This window comes from Manis javanica, chromosome 4 (genome assembly GCF_040802235.1).
Source record: "Manis javanica isolate MJ-LG chromosome 4, MJ_LKY, whole genome shotgun sequence".
Taxonomy (NCBI): domain Eukaryota; kingdom Metazoa; phylum Chordata; class Mammalia; order Pholidota; family Manidae; genus Manis; species Manis javanica.
This window is the reverse complement of record NC_133159.1, coordinates 166406158-166425389: the sequence shown is the minus strand read 5'-3', so window position 1 is coordinate 166425389 and position 19232 is coordinate 166406158. Positions and strand designations below refer to the sequence as shown.

The 19232-nt window shown below is 44.3% G+C and overlaps 3 protein-coding genes across 8 annotated transcripts in view; 1 reads left to right on the top strand and 2 right to left on the bottom strand.

Moving 5' to 3' along the window:
- Positions 1-109: 109 nt before the first annotated feature.
- On the bottom strand, positions 110-3117 carry FAM187A (family with sequence similarity 187 member A). The gene is made up of 2 exons (XM_017670975.3): positions 2987-3117; positions 110-1970 (listed from the first exon to the last, which is right to left on the bottom strand). The coding sequence occupies exon 2, from the start codon at positions 1966-1968 to the stop codon at positions 724-726; it is 1245 nt and encodes a 414-aa protein (XP_017526464.1). The 5' UTR covers positions 1969-1970; positions 2987-3117; the 3' UTR covers positions 110-723.
- Positions 1837-5939, bottom strand: DNAAF19 (dynein axonemal assembly factor 19). Of its 5 annotated transcripts, XM_073235693.1 has the most exons (5): positions 5815-5930; positions 4637-4788; positions 4112-4244; positions 2987-3430; positions 1837-1970 (listed from the first exon to the last, which is right to left on the bottom strand). In XM_073235693.1, the coding sequence occupies exons 2-5, from the start codon at positions 4777-4779 to the stop codon at positions 1965-1967; spliced, it is 726 nt and encodes a 241-aa protein (XP_073091794.1). In that variant the 5' UTR covers positions 4780-4788; positions 5815-5930; the 3' UTR covers positions 1837-1964. The 5 variants fall into 5 exon arrangements, with proteins under 5 accessions (XP_073091794.1, XP_017526470.1, XP_017526466.1 ...); XM_017670981.3 differs by having other exon boundaries at positions 1965-3430; positions 5884-5939; XM_017670977.3 differs by having other exon boundaries at positions 1965-3430.
- A 131-nt stretch (positions 5940-6070) lies between these two features.
- Positions 6071-19232, top strand: part of EFTUD2 (elongation factor Tu GTP binding domain containing 2) — a 34274-nt gene continuing 21112 nt past the window's right edge. The window contains exons 1-6 of one of the 2 annotated variants that reach the window (XM_017670972.3): positions 6071-6247; positions 9221-9326; positions 16242-16407; positions 17008-17086; positions 18293-18368; positions 18861-18926. In XM_017670972.3, the coding sequence (XP_017526461.1) occupies positions 9222-9326; positions 16242-16407; positions 17008-17086; positions 18293-18368; positions 18861-18926 (492 nt within the window). In that variant the 5' untranslated portion in view covers positions 6071-6247; position 9221. Of the gene's footprint in view, positions 6248-9217; positions 9327-16241; positions 16408-17007; positions 17087-18292; positions 18369-18860; positions 18927-19232 lie in introns of both variants that reach the window. The other variant, XM_017670971.3, reaches the window with a different exon arrangement.

The following is a 19232-nucleotide window of genomic DNA, read 5'->3' as shown; positions in this document are numbered from 1 at the left end:
GCAGCAGGTAGCCTGGGAAAAGACGCAACTTGCTTCCTGTCACCAATCATCTCAGGACCCCAAGCCCAGCCTGCAGCAGGCACGTGACAAATCCCACCTCCAACCCTGCTCTGCCTTGGCTTCCCTGGGTCCCCAGCCTCTGCTTTTGGCTCCCAGCCCCTCTTCTCACCTCCAGGCAGTTTTGTAGGAAAGCCCTGAATTTGACCTCCACTCTCCTCAATTCCCCTTTACTTTTATTCCCAAACCCACCATTTCAACCTTCTAGTCCCAGGATGAGGCTGGGGAGGAAACAAAGAGGACATACACTAGGCCCCCCCTCTCTTTTCTTCCTCTCCCTGCTACCCCAATTCAACCAGTGCCCACTCAGCAATCTTTGCAGATGAGAAAATTAAGCACCTCAAATACTGTTCAATGCCAAATAGGCCATTTGATAAATATCAGGCTCACTTCTTCCTTCTCTGAGTGTGAAGTCAGAGGGTATGTATGCCCTGGCTCTTCCATCTTGGCCTCAGTCCCCAGCTTCCGCCTGCCTCAGGCTTCCTTCCTTCCCAGATCAGGTCCCAGGTGTGTGCCCACGAAAATGCAGAGCAGGTTGTAACTAAGAGATGGGTCCACACCCCCTTGCCACACATCCCAGCCCAGGATGCCCACCCAGAGGCATCTGGTATCATTTCACAAACACATTTAAACACACCTGGTTTTCAGAGCTGGGGAAGGGAGAGCCTAGGGGGAGAAGTTGGGACCACAGTGAAATAAGTGACAGCAGCAGCGACAGAGATGAATGGTGACGAACACTGCTGTGATGAGCAGGTAGCCTATCAGAGTGAGCTCCACAGCAGAGCGAGTCTCAGGATCTGAGAAGGAGACTGGGTAGAAGCCTCGAGATATGACGCCCAGTCGGAATCCAGCGATCTGCACCCCCTGCCGCCAGCAATAGTAAATTCCCCGGTCACCTAGCTGGGTGAAGCGGATGTGGAGATGGTTGCCATGGTCAATGAACACCCTCATGGACCTGTTGACGCCTCTCAGGTACTGTGTGCGGTAGAGGTACTGGTGGTCCTTGTCCCAGGCCACAGCATGCTCTGGCCGGGCCCCAGGGCAGGAGATGATGAGTCCATGGCCTAGCCTCTGCTGGTGGAACTGAATGGGCACCTGAGGCATCCAGGGCCGGCTGCCCACTTTGGACACATAGTTGAAGATGGCCATCACACCCTCCTGGATCTTCTTGCTCTTCTCACAGGGCACCATGCAGCTCCGAACCAGGAGCTCAGGTGTACGATCCCTGACCTTGGCCCGGAGCTTCCTGGGCACAGCCTGAGAACCGCAGGACACCACGTCAGGCTGTGCCCTGCGGTAACGTGGGGAGAGATCTGGGCTCTGCAGATAGCAGAGGCCGATGCGCCACTGCTCCCCACGCACCCCACAGCGGTCACAGGGAGTCCACTCCCAGAAGGTGGTGAAGACACGGAGGCTCCCATGGTGCTCATCTGCAATAGGCTCCTGGCCCTGGTCCTTGAAGGTGGCCACCATCCCCTCACTGCTCTGAATGTCCACATCATAGGCATAAAAGTAGTCCCCCTTGCGGGTGCCACAGAAATACAAGCCTGAGTCCTCAGGCTGGGCCTGGAAAACCAACAGGCTGAACATGCGGATGCTGAAGCGGACCAGCATGTCGCTGCCCACACGCAGGTGGGCCGCCTCAGTCAGCACTCGCCCATCGAAGTCTGTCAGCACCTTGGTGTGGCTGCTACCTAGTTGCTTTTGATAGTACCAGACGACAGCAGACACCTCCTCGGGCTTGCAGTGGCAGGGAAGCTCAAAGCTCATGTCGGCCAGGTAGGCTGCGTTGTCAAACATCAGGAAAGCTGGGCAGGGGGTCCTCTGAAAAATATTCTCTTTCTCCACAATTTCAAAGGCCTGGAGACTCCCCCAAGTGCACAGGAGCAGAGTGGTGTGGGCCAGGTTCATGCCTGCAGCAGGGAAGGGTTGGGGTCGGGGGAAACGGCAAAACCAGGGCAAAAAAGGCCTGTGTGGCTGATAGAAATCTCTGCCGGGAGGAGAGAAAGGTCAAGCAGCCAGGAGGAGGAGCCACAGTCTGAGAGTGGCCCAAGGCAAGGCCGTTTATTCCCAGCTGAAGTATACTGAAGGGCCCCTCCTAATGTTCCAGACAGATCTTGAGGGAAAACCATTCTAGAACCTGGCTCTCTCTCCCCCTTCTAGAACACTGGCACCCACCCAAGAATAGGTCAGGGGAAACCAGAATGAGAAGCAAGGACCCAGCTGTCAGGACAGGGAAATCTCTGCCTCCCTGCTCCAAGCCCTCACCCGCCTGCTGGGTGGAAAGATGTTCCCTTTGGTTAGTCTGGGAATTGAAGGAACCATGTCAGCTTGCATATCTAGCTATCTGAAGAAGCCCGGGGGGCTGGCCATACCTGAGCTGATGGGTTGGGGCTTTCCCAGGTCCAACTGGCACAAGAATTCAGCCCCTGGGGAAAAATGCTGCACCTCAAATGAGGTAGCATTTGCCCACTCATTGATTAAATGTCCATTCGCTGGTTTAGTGTATAAATATTCCCATTAAGAGCTATGGAGATCAGTATTTTTTCACCATGAAAGATGAACGATTTTGCTTTTTCCATTTCTTTTGAGTGGAGGCTCTAAGTGGTGTAGCCAGCGCTTGGCTGGGTGCACACTTACCTCTTAGGGCCATGGGCTAGAGGCTTGGTGGACTACAGGTGGGAAGCAAAATTCTTTCAACTTCTTGGGCCCTTGACTATCCTATGGATCTATAGTTCAAAATACTACGCCACTAAGGGGCTAGAGAATTGAGATTCAATTCCTACTTTTACTCTGAAAATTCCAAATTGAGAAGAGAATTAGATGTGGGCTTCTCATCACAGTCCTGCAGAGCCCCCAGGACAACAACAACAAAATGTCTCCAATGACCACTGGGAGCCTCTGAGGGTAACTAGTCCTATCAGTTCACCTGGTATAGACCTAGCAGCTCCTGCAGGAGCCCTTCCTCCTCCTGAAGCCCACCAGGCTGTTCCTCCAGACCTTGATCCTCCTGCCTCAGCCCCTCTTTTGTGGATCTGGGAGTGCCCATGGCCTTCAGCTTCTGAAACAAGTCTCTGCAGCTCTCTTTTTCTGCATGGCTCAGCAGACTGAGGTTCAGGGTGAAGCGCCCAGTGCTGGCCAGGCTGTGCAGGATCTCCAGCACCACCAACTGGTCGGCTGGCTTCACGTGATTGGCTAGTGCCACCAGCAGCTCCCCTAGAAGTCCAAACCCCACGTCCGTCTGGAAGAGGTGGCCCAGCCTTGGACCCCCGAGCTGCAGCAGGGCCTGGTAGCGCTCTGGCCCACTCCGCAAGTATCGCCGCCAGTCACGGTAGAACTCAGCTGAGGTCTCAGGCTGGAGGAGTACTTTCTCCTGGATTGCAAAGGAAGGAAGGGAGGCCAGAGCTCTTCCAGCTGTGACAGGGAGGGGAGCCTGTGGGTTTTTACCTTAGTTCTGTTACTGCTCTCTGAGCACTGAAAAGGCTGTGGTCCCTGGGGACCTCATTTTCAGATGCGGGAACTGGGAATGGGACAGGGAGGGAGGATCCCAAGGAACCCAGACCAAGATCTGATATTCTCAGTTGTACTAGGATTAGTACAACTAATGTACTGATGAATGAGGACATAGCTCTGCTCTATGAGAGCTAGTCAGGATTTACTCCGAGCAGGGCAAGGGGATGACTGGAAACCTCGGGAACAGAGAAAGAAATTCAAGGTGAGTGTGAAGATTCTGACAGGTGGGGCCTCCCTCCCAATGCTGCCACAGGATCTTTATACAATATACCATATAACCCAGAGGCAGAGCAAATCTGATCTGGGAGTGCAACTCAGAGGACTGCCTGCAGGGGATCTGCCTAGCCCCCCTTTCTGACTTGTTCTGCCCAGTTTAACTCACCCTAACCATCTGCTGGTTGCTTTTCCTTCTGGACTTAGAGGCAGAAAACTGCCTCTGTTAATAATGAGAAATAAGAAAGAGGTATGTGTTGTAAGAAGACAGGATTGGTGATTTAGGGCAGAGTATCCTGGTGGGATGAAGAGGCTGGGCTTCACCTACCTGGAAGATTTCAGTGGTCTCATCCTGGGAGGTCCTTCCCTGAGTAGTGTGACAATTCCAGGACACAGTCCTCTTTCCTCCTATCTTGTCCTTATGCTCCAGTGGCTTCAGATGCGACGCAAGGACAATACTCCTGTGGGCAAAGGACAGAGATTGGAGGCTGGACTTAATGCTGTCTCTGGGTGTGAGGTGGCTGGGCTTTGCATGACTTGAACCTGTTGGTAGGCTAGTATCACAATAATAATAACAGCAGCGACCGTAGCTGACAGCTTTTGAGCTCTTCCTGTGCACCTGACGTGCTCAGAATCGTACATGTAATAGATCGTTTAATTATAACAATGTTTACTCTCTTGTACAGATAAGGAAGAGAGGCTCAGAGAGGTTAAATAGCTTGCACAAGATCACACAGGGAGCACAGGGTAGGACCAGGACTGAGCTCAGAATTGTCTGACTCCAAAGCACATGCTTTTACTCACTATAATCCACCGTAACTGGAGGGTTTGAGAAAAACGGCAGTAAGCCAACCTGAACTCCTCATAGGAAGCCACCCTCTGTTCCACTGCCCGTAACTTGGCAGCATTCTCCCGTTTGTACTTCTCATCAGCACTGAGTGCAGCCTGTAGCTCTTTCTCCAAAGCCTTGAAGTCAATGATGTCATTCCTTTCCATGGTCAGTGCCTGGGAAGGCAAAGGGAACAGAAGTCAGCAGCGTCCATATCAAGGAAGAGGGTGTGTCTGGATTCTTTGCCAGCCCACAAAATGACCCCAAAGCTCTCTGGATATCCTGTCACTTATCTCGGGGAGTGTTACAAAAATCTAGTTCTCTTCTTTACAGAGGGGGGTTGAGTTGCACACTGAGGACTTGCTTAAGAATTGTTGCCAATGAAAATTGAATAGAGTATTCTGACTTTCAGTTTGGAGTCCCGTCTTAATTTTGTTCTCTGCCTCTAAAAACTTTTTATTTTGTTGCTTTGGCTGAAGAGGCATTTGGAGCGCTGAAGAGGCATTTGGAGCTCATAATTCAGTCCTTTCTTCCACATGGGCTCACTCTATAGCCGGCTGTTATAGAGGAACTCCCACAAAAGCAGAATTGTTGTTATCTACTCTTGAGTCCAGGGACAATATTTCACTCATCATTAAATGTTCTTAATGGGAAACCATATTATTCACCCAAACCAAATGCAATGCTGAGCAGGAAATTCAGGAGAAGTGGTAGAGGAAGGGGCTCACTGATCCCCACACCCGAATTCCTCTGTCCATCGCAGGGCTGGAGCACAGGTCGCTAGGTACTTAAACAACCTATTTAGTTCTGCCGCTGTACTTCGGCAGCCTGCGCACATCTGCGGCTGATTGACCCGTTGTACAGGGAGATCATCTATATGGGTTCTAGTCTTGACTTTGGCATTTACTTGCCATGAAACCACTTTGAACCTCAGACTCCTGGTACGCTGAGCTAGATTTTGTGGCGGAGTCATCATCAAAAGCCCTAGGGCAGGGAAGCAGGAGGTCTGCAACCAACTCCATAGCCCTCCCTTCCCCTCAACGCAGGTAAGCTGAACACCAAGAAGGGGCAGGGCTAGCCAGGAACTCAGGTGTCCTTGCTCTTACCCACTTTGAGCCCTCCCAGTCCTTGAATAAAAAAGAACTAATTCTTCTGCCCCCCACTACCCACCCAACCCGGACCTTCACCCCAGGAGCCCTGGCCTTGTGTCCCTTGCTTTCTTTGGGAATCCCCAGATAAACGCCAGAAATGGAGGATAATTCAGCGCAGACCAAGCACAGCAGCTTTGGTTGCCCAGCAACTGCTCCAACAGCCTGCCCACGTGATCTTCCCCAAGGTCCCCTTCAGGGTGGTTCCGAGGCGCCTGATCAGATTCTTGCCTCCTCAGGCCTCACTCTCTTTGGAGCAGCGTACACCTCTGTTTTGGGGCCCACGACTCCACCTCGCCGGTTTGTGTGTCCGCGGCCGGTATTCCTCCGAGCTGGTTCTCAGGCAGGGGGCTGTCTTCCGCGGCAGAAACGCGTCCGCGGCGTCTGCGGGGTCCTTCCTGACGGTGGGCGCAGGCGGTGCAGTGGCGTGGAGCGGAAGCGCGGTCTCCAGCGGCGGACTTGGAGCTTTTGGCTGAGCAGGTGGCAGGTGAGCGGGCGTGGGTCAATGGCATGGGAGGGTTGCTTCGGGTGGGATGGGATATTAAATAATGTCAGGTCTGGAAGAGATGTTAGAGGTTTTCTGCCCCTTTCACTTTATAGATGGGTAAATTAAGGCGTGCAGCGGGAAAGGGAATGAAAGACCCCCCCCACACACCTCTGTCTGATTCCGGGGTTCCCTCAATATTGACCATCTGTAATATCTCTGGGCAGGGGTCCTACTCTCACTGTCTGGTCCCCTCTCACTCCTTCCATCTTTTCTGTCTTCACGCTTTCTCCACTAGGCTCGCTCCTTCCTTATTCTGTATGTGAGAACTGCATTGTAGCGGGAAGCTGCTAGGAGGTTTGGTAGAGCAAGGCACGAATTTTATGCAACAGTGGGCAAGTCAGCGATCTTATTTGTGTCTTGCTGGAGTCATTCATCCATTCAGCAAATACTTACTGATGTCCTGTTTTGTGCCAGGCACAATTCTAAGTGAAAAAAAAAAAAAAAAGTCCGTGCTTAAATTGTAGTTGAAGAGATTACAGCAAACACATGAATAGATATGTCAGCTCTCAATAAATGTTAACTAATAAAACAGTGGAAGTGGAGGTTGGAGAGTGCGTGTAGGAGAGGCTTTTTTAGAGTGACAAAGGAAGGTTTCTCAGAGAAAGTAACAGTAAGTAGAGATCTGAGTGAAATGAAGGAATAGGGCATAAATACGCAAGGGAAGAGCATTTCAAAGAGTGCGGTGGCTATGAAGCAGACATGAGCTTGATGTGTTCCATAAACAGCTTTCAGTAAAAATTTCTGCAGTCACTTCATGGATCTTAGGAGAATGAAATGAGCACAGATATGATAGCTCTTTAAAAGTCAAAAGAATCTCTGTGCATATGAAAATTTCTGTAATAATTTACATTGAATTACTAGTCCTTGGAGCTCTTAATTCTGTATCTACAATCAGCACTTAACAGGTGGCATTGGAGGGATTAGCTTAGTGCAAGAAACATCAGTATCTTAAAATTAAAACATTCCATTCAGTTCCTACTTATGCAAGATGCTGTCCTGGGCATTGGCAGGTGAGTATAAGGGATGCAGGGTTACTATATTTAAAAATGGCCAAAAAGTAATGCTAGCTATCATTTATTAAGTGTGGGACTGTGATAAGTTGTTTACACAGACTATTTTGTTTAATTCTCATAACCTTAGGCAATGGGGATTGCTCATCATTTTTCAGTTGAATAAATAGATTTGGGGAGGTGAAGTAATTTACGTAAAGTTACATAATTACTAAGTGACAAAGTTAAGATTCAAATCTAGGTCTTCTGACTTCAGAGCCCTTAATCCATGCTCTGGTCTGTTGTTTATTGTAAGTTACAGAGTTATTGGTGAGGGTAATTAGTACAGGGAACTGCCCTTCAAGACAGAATTAATATATACCTTTTGTATATATTAATTATGTATATATAATTTATGTGTATATATATATATACACACACACATACACACACACACACAGACACTCCAAAAGGTATATATCAGAATAGAGGAATGAGAAATTGAGGATTTAGGAAACTTGTAAGAGGTGACATTTGAACTCTTACTTGGAATAGAGTTTCAATAATTGAGGTGGAGAAAACTCAAGAAATACTTACTAATTATAAAGAGAAAACAAGTAACTTTACAAAGGAAAAGCCTGGTAGACATCACCATAATCAAGTGATTAACTTAACATCACCACTAACGGGGCAAATTAAAATCATTTACCACCTGATAGGAGATACACTGAGAAACAAGAGCATCACTTGTGTTATACTCTTGCCAAAAATTTAGATTTCCTCTAAATTTAATCATGAGGAAACATGAAGACAAACCCAAATTAAGGGACATTCTACAAAACTCAATAACCTGTAATCTCCAAAAGTGTCAAGTCATTAATGTCAAGACTGAGGACCTGTTCCAGACCGAAGGAGACTAAAGACATGACAGTTAAATGCAGACATGATCCTGGATCTGATCCTTTGCTGTACAAGGCATTGTTGAAACAGTTTGCAAAAGAGGAATGGAGGTCTATGAATTAGGTGGGAGTAATGTGTCAATATTAATTTTCTGATTTTAAAAACAAAGAAATAGACCCATAAATACAGCATAGAATGTACACTATGTTGTACATTTGACACCAGTACAATACTGTATGTCAACTATATTCCAATAAAAAATTTTTAAATTTTTTCTGATTTTGATGGTTATAGTGTGGTTATGTAGGAGAATATCCTTGTTTGTAGGACTCAAACACACTATAGCAGGAGTCAGCAAACCTTTTCTGTTAAGGGCCAGATAGTGAATATTTTAGGCTTTGTGGGCCATATGGTGTCAGTTGCAACTACGCAACTCTGCTGTTACAGTGTGAAAGCCACAGACAATATAAATGAATGAGCATGGCTGTGTTCCAATAAAGCTGTTTTTGTAGACACTGAAATTTGAATTTCATATAACTGATTTTCATGTTTCATGAAATATTATTATTTTTACTTTTTTTTTACTATTTAAAAGTGTAAAAGGCATTCTCAGCTTAGGATCTATATGAAAACAGGCGGCAGGCCAGAGCGGGCCACAGGTCATAGTTTGCCAACTCCTGCACTAAAGTAGTAGGGGGTGATGAGGAACTGTGTCAGCACTTACAAATAACTTAGGGAAGAAACAGGTGTACTATTTTTGCAACTTTCTGGTATTAGGTTATTTTAAATTTTCTTTAGTATTAAAAAGAAGTGAAAAGATAATGTAAACAGAGACAACAAGTAAGAACAGGAAAGAGGGGAGAGTAAGAGAGATTTGGGGGCAGCAGTCAGTCCACTGGTACAACCAGAAAGGAGATGTGTGAAGGGATATAGTCAACCACAAGGCCAGAAGGATAGGGCCCTGCCTTGGAGGCCTTGGTTGCCTTGCCGGAATCTAACTCCTCTTCTCCTTAAATCTTAGCAGCATGGATACTGACTTGTATGATGAGTTTGGGAATTATATTGGACCAGAACTTGATTCTGATGAAGATGATGATGAATTGGGCAGAGAGACCAAAGATCTTGATGAGGTAAAACAAATATATTGCTTTTTTCATCTCTCTTTTTAGAAAGCAATAAAGTACTGAATTCTCTGTGTTCCCATAATGGTCTGTGCACATCTTTAACATTGCTTTTTTTTTTTTAAATATGATTTATTGGGGTCTTACGCTGCCCCTCAAAACTTAGCTTCTGATGTTCCAAGGGGGTGTATAAAGTAATTTGATGGGTGGGGATGGTTTTATTATAATTTGAACTCTAGGTCATCTAAGTAGCTCTTCTTGCATTTGCTTGAGGTGCCTTTTGACAATCTTGGCAGTAAACTTTTCCAAGGGCAGCTGTACTGGGAACTCCCTTATAAGCTCAGATTTTGTAAGAGGAATAAAAGCAGTAGAAAAGGAAGGTACAGATTCCTGTGACTCCCCTTCAGGAAAGCTATGGAGGAGAAGTCTGGTGTGATCTGAGGCTTGCAGAAAACACCAAAGGTGGCTTTTATATTTTAGCAATGTCCAGAATAAGGTGAACAAGTAGATAGGTCCACTGCTTATCAATGAAGGTGTGTTATGACGGGACAGTGGGAAAGCAGAACAAAAGTCCTGGCTGCTCTCTGTCTTCTCCATCAGGGAAAATGCCCTTCAAACTGGAAAAGTAAAATAAACACTGGAAAAAGAAAACTGAAGCCATCTAGGTGAGGTGAAAAAAGAGCATCTTGCAGCTTTAGGAGCATTCAAGTCTCTAGGCCGAGATGAATTATTTCCTGGGTTGAGGTAGTGGGGAGACCTTTAAGAGGTAAGCTGAGAGCCACTGTGGTCATCTTTAAGAAACTGGAGAGAGGCTGTGGTGTTAGAAAGTGATTCAGGCAACTTGTCCTACTTTTCAAAGATAGATAAGCTGCTGCATTTCAGAAACTACTGACCAGTATGTGTGATGTGCATCCATGCTAAAAAATGATGGAGGGAATCTTAAAACAGATGACTGTTGAACTCTTAGGAAGCTTGTATGAGTTTTATAAAAATAATTTTCCCTTGATATGACTGCTAGATTGAGGTACAGGTCAGGGGTACTCTGTGGATAGTATGCATCTTAATTTGGGCAAGGCATTTGAAGTCTTACTTTTTTATAAACCAGTTTTTTTCTTTTTAAAAATATTATTTTAAAGAGATATTTTTCATTATACAAGTAATTCATGGATACATTCTGATTCAAACCAAATAGATTGGAGTCTTCTTGGTCCATGTCACTCCCCTTCCCGAGGTAATCACTGTAACTCATGAGGTCCTTGTGGAAAGAATATAGGCTGGGTCATGATACAGTTGGGAGACGTCACAGCTGATGGAACAGTGGGGTTGAAGAGTGTTAATTAATGGGTCACCCCCAACGATGACATGCCTTAGGCATCTGTGCTCAGTCCCATCCTTTTCACCATCTCTGCTCTCCAGGAGCCTACTGCTTTCAAAGGGAGATGAGGCACAAAAATATTTATGATATGAAGCAGGGAGGGACAAGTGCCATGTAAATAATTTTTACTTAGTACCATAGTAATAGTGTATGAGGAGGTGTGTTATGGGCTGGGATGACCAAGAAAGTTATCTGAGGAAGTGATCAGAATGGGGCCAAAGACTGTGTAGGGTCTCTGTAGAGTTAGAAAGTAGAGTGAGTAGTGGTTGCCTTAGGTTGGGAGGGTGATGGCTAAAGGTACTAGGTTTCTTTTGGGGGTAATAAAAATGATCTAAAATTGTGGGCATGGTTGCACAACTCTGAATATACTAAAAACCATCGGATTGTGCATTTAAAATGGATGAATTCTGTGGAATGTTGATTATCTCTTGATAAAGTTGTTAACCAAAAAACAAAACAAAACAAAAAGACTGTTTAGGCGAAGTGTGACTGTTTTTGCCTCCATGCAGAGGGTTAAGCTAATCATACAGTAATTCATGCTCCTCAGTATTATTGCTTGTGCAAGGTTCCGCTCTTATTTTATTAAGTTTATTAATTCCTTCTTATCTCATTCTCAGGCCTGTTACACTAGTGACCATTCTAACGTGTGTATGTTTTGTTTGAGTTGCAAAATGTGGAGATTTGCATTATATGCCTGTATTTTTAATTTAATTGAATGATTTTGTGTTACCTGCATGTTTCTGTTTCTTTTTGCCACTCAGTGTTGTGATGAGTGATGTATTTTAGGATCTATCTCTGGTGCTGTGTATACATTCAGTCTGGTGTCTGACTGCTGCTGAGTAATCCCTGGTGTGCATCACTGAGTGATGGGCACTCAGGTTACCAACCACCAGTCTTCCCTCACTACAAATAATAACTGCAGTAGATTTTCTCAGCCATGTCCCTTTATGCACCATGTAAAAATTTCCTTGGGGTATGTTCCCAAAAGCCAGATCATCTATATACTTAAAGTGTTTATAGTAAGTACAGTTAGATTGCTCTTTAGCATGCCTGCATTAATCCATACTCCATACAAAGATCCTGTAGCCACTTAGGCTGCATGTGATGCATAGATTTTTTAAAAACACTTTTTATTGAGGTATATAACAGTAAAGAGATGCATTTTGATAATGGAAAGAGGAAAGTAGGAAGGACATTCTAGAGAGTAGTGCAGTGAGCAGGGGCCCAGAGGTTGTATGTTAAGAGGACATGATTTCGCCTTGCAGTTGCCAAAGCACAGTCCCAGAAGGGTGGCTATGGAGGTGAAGCGGAGGAGGGACCAGACTCTAAAAGGCCTTGAATGGAGAATTGGGAGCAAAGGGTGACGTGATCAAAGTAAGATGCTGGGACCCTTCTTTTAGTGAAGGAAGGGTCAGGAGGCTTGGAGACAAGCGAGGAGTTCATCACAGTGGAAGTATGCAGAGCAGAGTCGGGCCACCATGTGAATGTCAGGAAAAAGAGAATGAGGGGGAGTTGGAATGCCTAGAGGAGCACTGGTTGTTAACAGACAAAAGGAAACGCTAAAAAGATGCTTGTTTAGCTCTATTTTAGACTTGTCGACTTTGAGCTACTGTCAGGATACTCAGGTAGTAATAATTACAGGGAGTTGGAAATTATTATATAAAATCCTACAGTTAGATTCAAAATGCAGCAGTATGGGGCAGGAGGAAACTGGTTTGATAGCTGTTTGAGAGCCACCAACAGTAGGATATATATGGCTACCAAAAGAGCTAATGTAATCTCAGGCCACATTCATAGTAGCAGAGTGTAAAGATGTAGGAGGTAGCCAGTCGGCTCACCCCTGGAGGGTTTTGTGTTCTTTTTGAGAAGGATGTTGATATGCTGGAATTTGTGTAAAGGAAAACAAGCTCCCACCACTGCCTCTTCCCACCTCCCTGCATCTGAGCCATATGCCTCCCCTCCTGTTCTTCTGGATGATGTGTTCATGTTTTTATCTGCTAGACACTAGATCCCATCCGTTCTCACCTTCTCCAGACATTCCCCAGCCATTCGGCCCTCTCTCCAGCTTTACCAGTTTCCTCTCCTCTCTATGGGATCCTCTCCATCAGCATACAGGCAGGCTGATGTTTCATCTTAAGATCCTCTCCCCTCCATCTCCTCCTTCGGTTACCTCCCATTTCCCTGCTTCCCAGTGCAGCGCATCTCAGAAAAGTTGTTGATACTTGTGTCTCCAAATCCTCTCTTCACATTTTCACCCACTTCTATCCTCTTGCCCGTCCCATTCCAATGAGACCGCTCTTGTCAAAATCACCAGTGACCTCTGCCCCAGACCCAGTCCTCCTCATCTTACTGACCTGTCTTCAGATCTGACCCAGTGGATTACTCCTTCCTTAAAACACCTTCTTCCCTTGGCTTCCAGGGAACCCCCTGGGTTTCCTTTCCGGTGGCCATTTCTTCTCAGTCTTTGCTACTTGTTCCTCCTCATCTCCTTGACCTCTAAACATCAACAGACTCAAGGCTCCATTCCTTACGCCTCCTCTCTGTCTGCACTTACTCCCTGATACTGTTCATCCCGTCCATCAAATACCTTCTGTTCACTGAGGACACAAATTTTTTCTCTCCAGCTTGGACCTCTCTCAAACTTCAGATTTGTATGTCCAGCTTCCTACTTGGCATTTCTACTCGATGTCTATCTAATAGTTCATTTCAGTTTCAGCATATCTAAGACCTAAAGCCTGAGCTTCTCTCTGCCCCCTGCTTCCACCCGCAACCTGCTCGTACAGTCTATTTCATCTCAGTAAAGACAGTGCCATTCCCCAGTAGCTTAGGTCAAAACTTTGCCTCTTTTCTTTTCTTTTCACACCTACTTTCAGTTCATTAGAATACATGTTTTAGTCCACCCTCAGAATATGTCCAGAATCAAACCTCTCCTTTCCACCTTCACAGCTGCCACTCTGGTCCAAGCCACCACCACTGTCATCTCTTTCCTGAATGACTTCAGTAGCTTCCTAACTAATCTCCCTCCTTCCAGTATATTCTCAGCATGGGACCCAGAGTGATTCTTTTAAAACAGAAGGCTGATCATATCACTCCTCTGCTCAGAACCACTGGAGCAGGATTTCTCAACCTCAGCACCATTGACATTTGGGGCCAGATAATTCTTTGTTGTGGGGCCTATCCTCTGCTTTAGCAGCATCCCTGGCTTCTACTCACTAGATCCCACATGCTCATACCCAGTTGCCGCAATCAAAAATGTCATCAGCTGTTGCAAATAATCCCTGGGAGGCAAAATTGCCCCTGGTTGAGAACCACTGCCCTAGAGTAAAAGTGAAGTCAGATTACTCAGAATGATCCAGAATATCCTACATGATCCCCTCCTGTGTAATCTCAGCTTCTACTGTTCTCTCCATTGTTTACGTACTCTCACTGTACTGGCATCCTTGCTCATCCCCTTGGCTCAGGGCCTTTGCATTTGCTGTTGCAGCAACTAGAATGCCCTCTCCCAGCTACTTGTAGAGCTTTCTCCCTTCCTTCAGAGTTTTGCTCAAATGTCATCACCTCTTTTTTTCATTACTATATTATCAATACTTAGAACAGTGCCTGGCATATAGTAAGTGCTTAAAAAGTATTTATTGAGCGAATGAATAAACCAGGATGTTTTTTTAAATAAAGGGTAGTAGCCACTTTTAATTATTTGAAGGACTTTTTGCAAAAAGGGGCATAGCTTTGTTCAGTGTTTAGGACCATGGGTTCATTTACAGGAGGTGGATCTAAAGTCATTCACCAAGACCAGCTTTCTAGCTGTGTTTTCCCTTCAGGGAAATGGGCCCTCTTGTGAGTGAGTGCCGTGTCTTGGATGTATTGGCAGGACATGCCGAAAGAATTCATCCATTTGACAGGGTCTGCTGTATGACAGGCACCATGCTGGGCACCGAGGACACAAAGATGGATAGCACTTAAAGAACTCCCATCTGGTGGGATTCCTAGTGTGTGAGACGTTGTAGGAGAGAGAGTGTCCAGAAAAGTGTTTGGCACGTGGTAGGTGCTCATTAACTATCTGTTGACTTGACAGTAAGGTCACATGACCTTTGTGCAACTCCAGAATGTGTTGTGCTCTCATGTGCTACCCATGTGAGTGGGTAGCAGTAATACGTACCAAAACCTTGAAGTATGCATACTTTTTTGGCTCAGCAATTTGGATTCTGGAATCTATCCTAAAGCAATAGTGATATTCACAAGGATGGGTATGCAATAAGGTTTACTGCGGTGATGTTTATAGTGCCAGAAATTAGAAACCATCTGTATGTTAGAAAATAGGGATTGGTCAAATAAGTTGTGGTATGTGGTAGACCAGAAAGTCATCAAAATTATAGGATATAAATATATGCATTGTTGATTTTTTTTTGTTTTATGTTTTCTAATCTGTGTATTCAAGAAAAGCAGGTTACAAAGTTATTTTTACCAGTTTTGAGATATAATTCACATGCCATACAATCCACCCATTTAACATGTACATTTCACAGGGATATTCACAGAGTTGTGCAACTGTCAGCACAATCAATTTTAGAATATTTTCATCATTCCAGAAAGAAGCCCCATACCCCTTAACCATCACCTCCCAATTCTCCCATCCACCCCTAGCCCTAAGCAACCACTAGTCTACTTTCTGCCTGTATACATTTGTCTATTCTGGACATTTCATATAAATGGAATTGTACAATATGTGACCTTTTGCATCTGGTTTCTTTCACTCAGCATGTCTTCAAGGTTTATCTATTTTGGCGCATGTAAAAGTATTTCATTTCTTTTTATTGCCAAATAATATTCCATTGTGTGGATGTACTATATTTTATTTATCCAGTCATCAGCTGATTGACATTGGGGTTGTTTCCACTTTTTAACCATTATGAATAATGTTGCTATGAATATTTATTTTACAGTTTTTTTGTGTGAACCTAAGTTTTCATTTGCCTTGGGTTATACGTTGCAGTGGACTTGCTGAGTTATATGGTAACTCTGTATTTAGCATTTTGAGGAATTACCAAACTGTTTTGCAAAGCGGTCACACCATTTTACATTCCCACCACCAGAAACCGAGGGAGCCAGTTTCCCCCACATCCTCACCAACACCTGTTATGTATCAGTCACAAAGGTATTTTTCAAAAACAATTTTGTGACTTTAAGTAAAAATTTTAAAGGTATGGACTTGCTCCCAGTTTCTACCTCTGCTTCCTGGTTTGTGCCCTTGGAGGAGGTTATTTTTTCTCTTAAAAGAGTGTATTGTGTGAAGCCATTTGTTTTCTCCAGTCTCAATCCACTTGTGACCTCTGGCCCACATTTAGAAAGGGGTTAGTTTGAATCAGGAGAGCTGTTCATAGCCATGGCTTATAGTCTTCTCTTTGTGAAGGATCACACGAGAGTAGAAACTGCCCTGCTGACTCTTCAGCCCAGAGCTCAAGAAGCTGTTGAGCATATGAAGTCATTGCTCTTAGCTTGTGTAAGTAGTCTTGTGCGCGTGCCTCTCATGACCTTCCCTCTCTTGCTTTTAGATGGATGACGATGATGATGACGAAGATGTAGGAGATCATGATGAAGATCACCCTGGGATGGAGGTGGTGCTGCATGAGGACAAGAAGTATTACCCCACAGCTGAGGAGGTGTATGGTCCTGAGGTGGAGACCATAGTTCAGGAGGAAGATACCCAGCCTCTCACAGGTAAGATAGGAGAGGTGAAATTGACACTGGAAAACTTCATCTCGTAGCCGTCAGCAAATCTTGAAAGTTCAGTGAATGAATAGATTAGTTTTCTTTACTACTTTCAGGTACTATACTGTTTCTAAATTGAGATTCAGTTAGCCTTGTTTCAGTACTCAGTAAAACTTGTAGCTTGTTACTAAGCAAATGAATTACTTCTTTATCTAATATCTGTTTAGGTGCTTGAATACTTTTTAAGTTCTGCTGGTCTGTTATGTTTTTCCACCCAAATAATTCCAATTCCTTTAACCAGTCCTCACAATGCTTACTTTTCACTAGTCTTCCAAAAAGAGATTTTGGGTTGACATTGACCTCAACTTAAATTAGTCCCTGTCCCTTCCCCCCACAAAATCAAATCCAAACTCCTCAGTCCACAATTCAAGATCCTTCACTGTCTCGTGCCAACAGCATTTCCAGATCTTTCTCAACATGAGTGATCCTTGAGAATAACAAAAATTGATGTCATCTATCATACATTCTGAGAGCTCAGTCTAATGGAATAGGGCTCTGTATTTTTATGTTTTATGCCTACTTGCACATCACTACATTTTTTCTTCCTAGAACCCATTATTAAGCCAGTGAAAACCAAGAAATTCACTTTGATGGAGCAGACATTACCTGTCACGGTGTATGAAATGGAGTAAGTTATAAGGTCTCTCAGCCTCTGCATGAATAGTGTGGGTTCATTTTTGTCATGAAGCTTGTGATTGAAATAGGCAGTGAATTGTGAAAGCAAAAATTGCTGGGATATTTAGGCTCAATCTTAACTTTTCTCTTGGTTCTCATCCAGATCTTAGCTGTTTTCTATTCCAGACCTTCAGTCTGGAATTGAAAGCTAGCCGTTGAGACAGAATTGGATATTGTAATCGTCAGCGTAGGGGCTACCAGAGCCTATAATTTTTGACTTGGGTAAGGTTGCTAAGTGTTCTGGGATAAAAAAACCCTTTACTTTGAAAAGGAAGGCACAAATAGGTAGATATATGTGGAGAATACTTTAGACTCCTCATACTGAGAATTGTTTTTTAAAATATTTTAATTGATTAAATGCACTTGTAAGGCCCTCATATACTGAAGTGCTTATGATTCATTATTAGATAATGAAACTGTTTTGTTTTGTTTTAAATACTATTTAAACATAATCTTGTATGCCCAAAAGAGTACAGCCCCTTCTGAAATGGTCAGGTCATCTGCTAGCCATTCAGGGATTTTTTAAACAACTTTTCAGTTGTCTTCAGAACTTGCTTCATATTCCTTTGTGTTTTCAGTGGTGATTTTTTTAAATCTCCAGTCTTTGAAAGTGGACTTGATTTTTTGAAGCCAGAATCATCTGTAGGCTCCTTGTTACAAGTAATATGGGTAATAAGCAAGCAGTGCTGATTTCAAGATGGACCTTCTCTGCTCAATGACACTAATGGGTAGAGTTTTCTTAGAAGCTTTGTTAACAAGCTCTGACAGCAATTTTAAAAGAGAAGCTCCCAAAGTCACTTTAAGTCCCCTTGGCATCAGTGGAATAAATGTATAGCTTCTAGCGTGAAGATTTTGAAATGGACAGTACTCATGGTGTGTGTTAGTTCCAGTGTTTGGTTCTGTTTTTCTCCTCGATTTTGAAATCTCACTATTTTACTGTGGAAAATGACATTTCACGGGTTGTGTCACCTCATGGATAAGTCTGCTCCATTCCCAAAGCCAGATCTGTGTAGACGTAGAAATTCACGTCTGCCTCTGAACATTCTCCAGTTGGTCTGAAAGTTGTTCCTGACCAAAAAATACCTAACCTTCCTTTGTGCCACTCCCCATTTGAAAGCTTCTGCCAAAGTCTCTTCTCTCCTTTCCTTTCTCCTTTCAGTTTCTTGGCAGATCTGATGGATAACTCAGAGCTCATCAGAAATGTGACCCTTTGTGGTCATCTCCACCATGGCAAGGTGAGAGTGAGAGAACTTTCAGCGACTTGGAACAGGATTTCTCTTAGTTCCTGCTCATTTTTCAGTTCTCAGAGTCACAGGTTGGGGTTTTGAAGCTGTAAGGCTGCACCTCCTGACTCTGGGGGGCCTCTGTGCCTATTATGAAACCAGGTCGTGAAATTCTAGCTCTGCCTGAGTAACGGATGGAGCCTGTTCCTAAGCTACTTGCATGTCTGAGCCTTGTGTCTACATCTGGAAGAAGAGGGGAAATTGAGCCTTACTCTGATTTTATAAGTTTTTATTTCCTGGGGGATGATTGTCCAAGAAAAATATCATCTTTCATTTGAAAATAATCCTGTGGCTTCAGTGTTAATCCTTTACTGTCCCATAATCCTCCTTGCTTTCCCCTTCCTCTCCTTATTCCTAAATTACATGGTTTATTGGGAGCAGGGGGGAGGGTAGAGTAGATTTTCCTCTGTGGTTGGCATATCTTAACCTTCTTTTCCCCTTCAGACATGTTTTGTAGATTGCTTAATAGAGCAGACTCATCCAGAAATCAGAAAGCGCTATGATCAAGATGTAAGTGGAAATTCTGTAGAGGGTTTAGAATGAACCATTCAGAATATACAAGGGTGTCTCTCTCCTTCCCCTTCCTTTAACCTTCCCATTCTTACTATAAATAATGATGCCTACAAAGTGCTGCTTTATAATTATATCTATTCATAGCCTTTAAGAAAACAATTTCAACTTTCTCAGGAGCATAGAGGATATTAACCTGCAGTATTTTTGGATGATCCGTTCTGCACTTGGGATCCCTGTCTGTTCTGATATATCCCAACATTTACAGCCTGTTCTTTTCTGTTATAGTATTAATAGCCGACTCTA